Below are 9,828 nucleotides of genomic sequence, written 5' to 3'. Positions count from 1 at the left end.
AAAAAGATGATTGACGGGATGTAAAGTTGAAAAAAAAGGGAAGCTATGATTGATGGAGTGTTGGGAGATATGTTGAAGACCACCAGAAATTGCCATTTTCCGGTGGTCCGTAGATAGAAACGATGGCAGAGGAGGAGAAAGCTTGATGGGAGATGAAGCGTGAAGAGTTTCTGGGAAAGGAACGAGATGGCAGGCGGCTGAATGGTTGTACTATTTTGGAAAAGATGAAAAGGTCTTATCTAATTTAGGTTGTTCAATCATTTGATCAGACAATTAAGATAAATCAAAGATTAATAGGAATATCTATCTATCTCTCTCTCTCTCTCTCTCTATATATATATATATATATATTTTAAAAATGGTAAAAGCTAAATTAACTAGGACCGTTAGATTTAATCGTAGGATCAAGATTTAAGATAAAGAAGCACAATCCATGTGCTCGCCTATGTGGCATACATGGATTGGCCAGTTTAGGAAGACTTGGATTGCCAAATTTGCTCAAATTAAATTCATTTAAATTATATCGTCTTCTTTATTAAATTGTCATAATTTATTAAAGTAAAAAATAATTATTTTGCAAGATTAAATTATTTGATAAAATTAATTACTCTTAAAATTAAATTAATATAAATTAGTAATTCATTAATTAATTAAGCTTTCTAATTTTAAACAATGTACGAAAACTAACCATCGTGACAAAAGAAATTATATTTGAACAAAAAACAGATTCAATTCTTAAGAACGACACTTATTTTTCTTAAAAAAAATGAAAAAGTAAGTAGTAATATAATATATTTAAGTTTTATAAAAGATTGAAATAAATTTATGAGGTAGAAATAAATAATTAAAAGAAATCTTTTCGTATTCCTTAAAAAAAATTCATAACATATACATACATATATATATATATATACACACACATACATACATATATATATATATATATGTATGTATGTATATATATTATTATTATTATTATTATTATTAAATGTGGAGAGCCAAAATTGGGTGTCGACAGCTTGCCCCTTTCTTTGTCTATTGAAGAGAGTAAAGAAGACGTGGACAAATAAATACTGGCATAATCCAATTTTAGGCGACCCACCAAAATACACTTTGAGCAATAACTTGGCAAGAATGTTTATGGAGTTATGGCCGAACTCTGGCTTCCGAGCTGCCTACATATCTTTGGTTTCATGAGAAATCAGGGCACAAGTAGTTTGAGAACATAGCAAATTTTTATTAAAAATTTGCCCCAGTATTGAATTATGATAATACTGAAATCTTTCGGTGGTGAGGTATGAAGAGATTACCACGAATAGAGGGATGACATACGGTTCTAAAGAAACTTGAATGAGAAATGCTCCGTTGCAATTTCTACTGAAGACTCATGGTAGATGAATTTTCAAAAGGATGCCCCAGTGTCGAGTTACAATGAACTAAGACATGAAAGAGCTATAAGTAAAATTAAATCCGAACTTCTGAAAATCGAGTTGAGTTGAGTTTAGTAAGTGAATCCTTGACGTAGCTAGTGATGCTTGACATTGCACTAACTTGCCCTAGTTTGCTGCTTAGAGGGAGTTCCTCGTTGTAATGCTTTGTTCTGCAAAACATGTAAAAGGGTGAAAAGTACCTGTTGCGGTTCAAAAATTATAAATTGAAATAGTAAAGTAAAGAGTAGAATGTAGATGTTCAAACGACTGTTGATGTCTCTTTTTGTGTTGTGATTGTGATGTAGGTAAAGCAACTTGTAATGTAGAGGACCTCGACTGGCGGGGCTATTGTAATGTAAAAGCCTGCATCTGGCTATGTAAAACTTGTAATGTGAAGCCTCCGGCTGGCGGGGCTGTTGTAATGTAAAAAAGATTGTATCCGGCTGTGTAAAGTTTGCAATGCAAAGCCTCCGACTGGCGGGGCTGTTGTAATGTAAAAGCCTGTATCCGGCTGTGTAAAACTTGTAATGGAATGCCTCCGGTTGGCGGGGCTGTTGTAATGTAAAAGCCTGTATCCGGCTGTGTAAAACTTGTAATGTAAAGCCTCCGGCTGGCGGGGTTGTTGTAATGTAAAACCCTGTATCCGGTTGTGTAAAACTTGTAATGTAAAGCCTCCGGCTGGCGGGGCTGTTGTAATGTAAAGCCTATATCCGGCTGTGTAAAGCTTGTAATGTAAAGCCTCCTGCTGGCGGGGCTGTTGTGATATTACTACGATGTAGTCTCTGATTGGCGGAGTGTTGCTTCTTTTGCTTATATACAGGCCCCGATTGGTGGAGTTCGATCGATATTTGCTATATACGGCCTCCGGCTGGCGGAGTTTGGCGATGTTTACTATGTACAACCCTAGACTTGTGGAGTTTGGCGCTGTTAGATGGTGGTCTCCGATTGGCAGAGTTGTTGATGAGGTTAGATTACAAGCTCCAGTTGGTGGAGTTATTTTGAAAGAAAGCTAACTACCCTATTTTCCTACGAGGATCCTCGTTCTTCAGCATTTGGTCTGGATCTTTGAGCGTGCCTGCAAAATTTAAGTGAAATGTTCTTAGGTGTAAGATACAAGTTGAAGTACTTTCGGTAAGTAAAATAGGGAATGAGTATTTTGGCTCATTATTGTGAGAAGTCAAATGGCGTTTCTGGTCATGCCCCGAGACTTGATGTTATTTTCTTGATTCCTGTGTTCCTGTACTCAAAGAAAATTTTTAGTTTGGGACGGGAGTTTGATTTGTATAGACTCGCGGACTGAAGCCTCGTCACTAGAATCCTTCGACATCTTGTTAGCCCGTATGTAGTTTCTTAACCTAGAGACTTGGTTGGTGGATGAGTAGAAAAATATTGTTGAAAATAATTAGCTTGTTTTGCTAGAAAATAAGCATACTACGTATATATTAGGTACATATATATATATATATATATATATAGTAATTCTCTGGCGTTTTTTGATTATTACATGTTTCGAAGTCCATCGAGCTTTCCACTTTGTTGACTATATCCAACATAGTCCTCTTGTAGCTTTTACCCTTCTGATGAAGCTTTCCTAGCTTTTTTTTTGCAGACACTGCGACGATTGATATTCTTCAACATTTTGAGGTTATGCTAACTATGAGAAAGTGTTTCCTAAGGGTAAGAAAAAAAATTATGCAGTGCATTGATCGAGCCTGACTCAGGCTGCCTACGTATCCTCAAAGTAGGAATCAGATCGTAATGTAGTTCGATTACAATAGAAGACTAAAAAATATGAAGGAAAAATAAAAATACTTGTGATGCAATGACCGGGCCTGACTTAGGCTACCTACGTATCCAAGCGGAATTAGGTCAGGACGTAGTTCAAATACAACATAGGAGAGTGAAAAATATGAAATGCATTGACCGGGCCTAACTCAGGCTGCCTACGTATCCAAGCGGAATCAGGTCAGGACGTAGTTCAAATACAATAAGAAAGTGAAAAATATGAAATGCAATGACCGGGCCTGACTCAAGCTGCCTATGTATCCAAGCGGAATCAGGTCAGGACGTAGTTCAAATACAATAGGAAAGTGGAAAATGCAAAGGGAAAAGTAATGACCGGGCCTGACTCAGGCTACCTACGTATCCAAGCGGAATCAGGTCAGGACATAGTTCAAATACAACGAGAAAGTGAAAATGCAAAGGGACCGAATTCGACAAGGATTGCCTACGTATCCCACCGAGGGAATTCAGGTCGAGCATAGTTCTAAATACATGGAAATGATGATTTTGGGTTTTCTAAGGGAGACCGGATTCGATGTGGGTTGCCTACGTACCCCGCCGTGGGAAGTCAGGTCTAGACGTAGTTCTGTTACATCAAGAATGCAAAAGTACAAAAAATAATCACTAATCTTGAGGTCTTCAGATGTAGTATTTCTTGATGGCGTCTGAATTGATTGGCTTTGTGCTCACTCTGCCGTCCATTTCTGATAAGATTCCTGCTCCTCCAGAAAGTACTCTATGAACTATGTGGGTCCTTGCCAATTTGGTGCAAATTTCCCTTTGGCTTCTCCTTGGTAAGGAAAGATCTTCTCCAATACCAACTGCCCCGGTGTGAACTGTTGAGGTTTGACTTTCTTGTTGAATGCTTTGGTCATTCTGTTCTGATAGAGTTAATCGTGACAAACTGCATCTATTCTCTTTTCATCGATGAACATCAATTGTTCATTCCTGTTACGTATCCATTCTGCATCATCCAAACCAACCTCTTGGATAATCCTTAAAGATGGTATTTCCACCTCGGCAGGTATTACTGCCTTCAAATCATAAACCAATATATAAGGAATTGCCCCATTTTATGTTCTGATTGTGGTGCGATAACCGAGTAAAGCATATGGTAGCTTCTCGTGCCATTGCCTATGACTGTCCACTATTTTCCTTAAAATCTTTTTGATATTCTTATTTGCAGCCTCAACTGCCCCATTCATCTGTGGTCGGTAAACCGTGGAATTTCGATGAGCAATCTTGAACCTTTCACAAGTTTCCTTCATAAGATCGCTGTTGAGGTTGGTTGCATTATCTGTTATGATTGATTCTGGAATTCCAAACCAACAAACTATGTTATTGCGAACAAAGTCTACCACCACCTTCTTAGTCACCGCCTTGTATGTCGAAGCTTCGACCCATTTTGTGAAATAATCGATAGCCACCAGGATGAAACGATGTCCATTTGATGCGGGAGGCTCTAGGGGTCCAATAACATCCATCCCCCAAGCGGCAAATGGCCAAGGGGAACCCATCACATTGAGCTCATTCGGTGGAACCTGTATAAAATCCCCATGCACTTGACACTGATGACACTTTTGCACATACCAGATGCTATCTCTCTCCACGGTCATCCAAAAATATCCAGCTTTTAAAATCTTCTTTGCCAAAGTGAACCCATTCATGTGAGGTCCACATGTTCTTGCATGTATTTCTTCCAAAAGCCTTGTTGCCTCTGCAGTGTCAACACACTTCAGCAATCCTAAATCTGAAGTTCTCCTATATAGGATTTTGCCGTTAAGGAAGAAATGATTGGCCATCCTCCTCAGAGTCTATTTCTGGTTGCTTGTGGCATTTTCAGGAAATTTTTGTGCTTCTATCAATCTCCTGATGTCATAGTACCAGGATTTTGCATCCAGTTCCTCATCTACATAAAAACAGTATGCAGTTTAATCATGTATCTCTATGTCGATAGGGTCAATGTAATTCTTGTCTGGATGCTGAAGCATCGAGGACAATGTCGCCAAAGCATCGACAAACTCCTTTTGAGCTCGAGGGACACACTTGAACTCAATCCTTGCGAATCTTTTACTTAACTCTTTTATGCAATGCAGATTATGCAAGATCTTGACATTCTTAGTGGTCTATTCTCCTTGCACCTGGTGAACCAACAAGTCGAAATCTCCTATCACCAAGAGTTCTGTGATATTTATGTCTATGGCCATCCTGAGTCCGAGAATACAAGCTTTATATTCCGCCATGCTATTGGTATAGTAGAACGTAATCTTGGCTGAGATTGGGTAATACTGACTTGTTTTCAAAATTAAGACTTCTCCTATCCCAACTCCAATAGAGTTTGATGCTCCATAAAAAAACATTCTCTATCCATCATATGACTCTGATATGTCTTCTCCTACAAACAAAACTTCTTCATCAGGGAAGTAGGTCGTGAGTGGCTTGTAATCCTGGTCCACCGGGTTTTCTGCGAGGTGATCAGCCAGGGCTTGTCCCTTGATGGCCTTCTGTGTCACATACACAATATCAAACTCGCTCAACAAAATTTGCCACTTCGCCAATTTACCCGTAGGCATGGGATTTTGAAAGATGTACTTTAGCGTATCCATTCTTGAGATCAAGTACATGGTGTATGCAGACAGGTAATGCCTAAATTTTTGCGCAATCTAAGTCAAAGCTACATATGTTCGTTCCAACACGGTGTAGCTTGCTCTTTTCTACCTGTCTCATCATGCTTCCCCAATACACATCCAAACGCATTATCCATGACAGATAGATACAATAACAAAGGCTTTCCAGGCTCTGGTGGGATCAATACTGGTGGGTTGGACAAGTATTCTTTGATTCTATCGAAAGCTCTTTGGCATTCCTCTGTTCATTTCATGGCAGCATCCTTCTTCAGTAACTTGAATATGGGTTCACAGATCACTGTGGATTGAGCTATGAACCGACTGATGTAATTCAGTCTTCCCAAGAAACTCATCACGTCCTTCCTGGTCTTGGGCGGAGGTAACTCTTGGATTGCCTTTATCTTTGATGGATCCAACTCTATGCCTTTCCTGCTAACGATGAATCCCAATAGTTTTCCCGCGGGTACTCCAAATGCACACTTTGCTGGATTCAACTTCAGATTATACTTACGCAACCTCTCAAATAACTTTCGTAAGTCATCCAGGTGGTCTGAACTTCTTTTGGATTTGATAACGACACCATCCACGTACACTTCAATTTCTTTGTGGATCATATCATGAAAAAGGGTAGTCATGGCCATCATGTAGGTTGCACCGACATTTTTTAGACCAAATGGCATTACTTGTAGCAGTACACTCCCCATGGAGTGATGCAACATCTTCATCCATCAAGATTTGGTGATATGCTACAAAGCAATCGAAAAATGATTGCAACTCATGTTTTGCACAATTATCAATGAGTATATGAATATTTGGGAGAGGAAGATCATCGTTAGGACTGGCCCTATTGAGATCTCGATAGTCCACACATATTCTGATCTTTCCATCCTTTTTGGCACTTGCACAATATTGGCTAACCATGTGGGGTAATTTGTAACCCTCACAACGTTCGCCTCAATTTTCTTAGTTACCTCCTCCTTGATTCTTAAACTCAAATCTGGCTTGAATTTTCTTGTCTTTTGCTTAACAGGTAGACAAGTGGGATCAGTCGGTAATTTGTGCGAAACAATATCGGTGCTTAATCCTGGCATGTCATCATAAGACCAAGCAAACACGTCAACATACTGCTTAAACAATTCTATTAACTCTTGCTTTCTTTCAGCCTCCAGATGTATGCTGACTCGTGTCTCCTTCACGATTTCCTCATCTCCTAAGTTGACAACCTCTGTTTCATCCATATTGGGCTTCTTTTGACTTTCAACTTGCTCGATCTCATGTGGTAGATTTTCAGGCATCATGCTTTCATCATATTCTTCGTGATCTTGTTCATCAATTTCACCTTGCTCGGTGGACTCGTTACATGTCATAACCGTCGAACGAGGATTTTTATTAATATAAGTGCTGAAAAGTGGAAAAGGTAAGTAGAAATAAATAGATATTTAAAATAACAAAAAATTTTTCAAGAAAATAAAGACTTTTTATTTCAAAGCATTCTAGCTTTAGAAGAGACAAGCAATAAAAGGTTAGGCATGATTCAAGCCTCAATTTGATCATGTGAGTTTTAAAACTTAAGACTACTTTTCCACACTACCAGGACTCTGGTTGAAATAGGGACGGGCTGGTGGTCCAATTCTGCAAGTCTCCAGGTTCGGCATCACTAATGGTCAACTTGTTGAGATTTATCCCTTCCTCTTCTCCAGCCATGGCCACGAACAGATTGCCTATTCCTTCTACGATGTCATCAACGCCAGTTTGATCTGGTATCGAAGCTTGTTCTGGTACAAAGATTGTATCGCTTGACCTGTGATGGTCTCTTCCCGAGGTAGGCTCATATCCGAGTCCATTGGTGCCTCTCTGATGTTTCAATTGGATCGGCTCAACTATGCCATTGGACTTAGGTCCAAGTCCATTCTTAGGCTGATATCCATACTTCAACATTTCTGACGCAACCATTTCGCTGCACTTTACAACTTTGTATTACCTGCCTCTGCTTCCTCACCAACCCTTATAGCTGGCATAATTTCCAAAGTGTGAAAGGTGGCTCCGTCTAACTCGTCAGCGACTGGGATAGAATTGACTGAAAGGATGGGGTGACTGAGCTCTCTGTGGATGAAAACTTCTGTGCGACCCCACTCAAACTTTACACATTGGTGAAGAGTGGAAGAAACTGCTTTTTCCATATGAACCCATGGTCTTCCCAGCAACAGGTTGTAGTTGGATGATACATCCATTACTTGAAATAGAATGGGGAATTCAGCCGGCCCCACCTGTATTGTGAGATAGATCTCTCCGATGACACTTCTTTGCGCTCCATCAAAAGCTTTAACTTTCACACGACTTTCCCTTATCTCTCCCATATTAACGCCTAAATCCCTCAAAGTGGTAAAGGGACAGATGTTGCATCCAGAACCACCATCAATTAAAACTCAAGCCACAATTTTATCACAACCTTTGACTGCTATGTGAAGCGCTTTGTTGTGACCAGCCCCTTCTGCAGGCAACTCATCATCGTGGAAAGAAATCTTATTAGCCTCCACTATTCTTCCAATCGTTGCAACTAAGGTCTCACTTGTGGTCTCTTTTGGAATGATCACTCCGCTTAACACCTCCATCAAAGCGTTCCTATGAGCTTCAGAACTCATACGCAAAGACCAAATGAATATGTGGGCTGGCGTCTTCTTCAGCTGTTCTTCGACCGAATAGTCTTTAGACTGCATCTTCTTCCAAAACTCTGCGGCTTCAACATCAGTAACATTCTTCTTTGGATTCTGTTCTTTTTCGAGAACTCTTTGATCGAGATCCTCTGGGGCATAACACCTCCCCGACCTAGTCATTCCTTAAGCCACGACAGTGTCGATCATCTTGCCCTTGACACTTGCTCGATAATGCCAAGGGACTGCTTTGGTGTCATACTCAGATTTCCTAGCAATTAGAGTGGTCACTACAACTCCTGGGAGATATGTTTGGACAGTCAGAGTTCCCTTAGTTGAACAGTGATAACAGGTTGCGCCAAAAATGTCATGGCATCCACTTCACCTATGTTTGGATAGTCGGGGGTCCCATATTCGTCATCCAAAGTAACAATGTTGACTTCCCGATTCCCATGATTAGGCAAGGGATTGTTGTTCACATTGGGAGGTGCTGGAGTGCATTTGATTACTCCTCTCCTGATCAAAGATTCGATCTGGTTCTTCAAACCATAACAATCTTTTGTGTCGTGTCCTTGGACTCCCGAGTGGTAAGCACATCGCTTGTTCCCATCAAAATTACGAGGGATTGGATCAGGAAATTTTCCTTCAAGTGGTTGCAGCACTCCCGTTGTCCTCAACCTCTCAAACAATTGAGAGTAGGGTTCGACAATCGGTGTGTAAACACGAGCATTTCTAGCTTTAGGATTTGGACGTGGTCTCGGTGCATATGCTGGTCTATTTTGGTGGATTGGTGCTTGGACAAGGACATATGGTCTTGGAGGATTTTGGTATGCTGGTGCTCGGGGTGGATTATAGTGTGGTTGTGTATTATATACTGGGTCGTATGAAGTATGCACATCGATTTGGGGATTATTGGGGTATTGGTGGGATGGTCCTCCTTGTTGGTAAGTGACAGCTGAAACATCCTCCCTTTTCTTTTTGATGCCGCCAATGGAACCTGATTGTATAGCCCTACTTGCAGCTTGCAATGCGATCATAGACTGAATCTTCCCCGATTTAACACCCTCCTTTATAAAGTTTCCCATCTTGACCAATTCTGCAAACTTCTTACCCATCATTGACATCATCTTGTCAAAGTAGATACCTTCTTGAGCTCGAATAAGTACTTCGAGAGCTCACTCTCATATAGTGGTGGTTGCACCCTCGCGGCCTCAGTTCTCCAACGTCGTGAACATTCCTGGAAATTCTCAGATGGCTTCTTCTGTATATTGGCCAATGAGAATTTGTCAGCAGTAATTTTTGTATTGAATCTGAAATGAGTCATGAAGTCCTCAGCCA

General features: G+C 40.3%; 1 protein-coding gene across 1 annotated transcript; it reads right to left on the bottom strand.

The window, feature by feature from the left end:
- Positions 1–6,084: 6,084 nt before the first annotated feature.
- Positions 6,085–8,196, bottom strand: LOC125847297 (uncharacterized). The gene is made up of 4 exons (XM_049526964.1): positions 7,821–8,196; positions 7,431–7,779; positions 6,811–7,240; positions 6,085–6,558 (listed from the first exon to the last, which is right to left on the bottom strand). The coding sequence occupies exons 1-4, from the start codon at positions 8,194–8,196 to the stop codon at positions 6,085–6,087; spliced, it is 1,629 nt and encodes a 542-aa protein (XP_049382921.1).
- Between the last annotated feature and the right edge of the window lie 1,632 nt (positions 8,197–9,828).

The sequence above is a fragment of the Solanum stenotomum genome, chromosome 1, assembly GCF_019186545.1.
Source record: "Solanum stenotomum isolate F172 chromosome 1, ASM1918654v1, whole genome shotgun sequence".
NCBI lineage: Eukaryota > Viridiplantae > Streptophyta > Magnoliopsida > Solanales > Solanaceae > Solanum > Solanum stenotomum.
Note: the sequence above shows the minus strand (reverse complement) of the source record. Positions and strands in the feature narration are given on the sequence as shown.

Bases quoted from the DNA above. Each gene is read 5' to 3' on its own strand.
- LOC125847297 (XM_049526964.1), bottom strand. From the start codon at position 8,196: ATGGGAGAGATAAGGGAAAGTCGTGTGAAAGTTAAAGCTTTTGATGGA. The intron at 7,780-7,820 runs GTAATACAAAGT...TGGTTGCGTCAG, and splicing joins TGGTGAGGAAGCAGAGGCAG to AAATGTTGAAGTATGGATAT. The intron at 6,559-6,810 runs GTAACTAAGAAA...TGATGGATGAAG, and splicing joins GTTTAAGAATCAAGGAGGAG to ATGTTGCATCACTCCATGGG.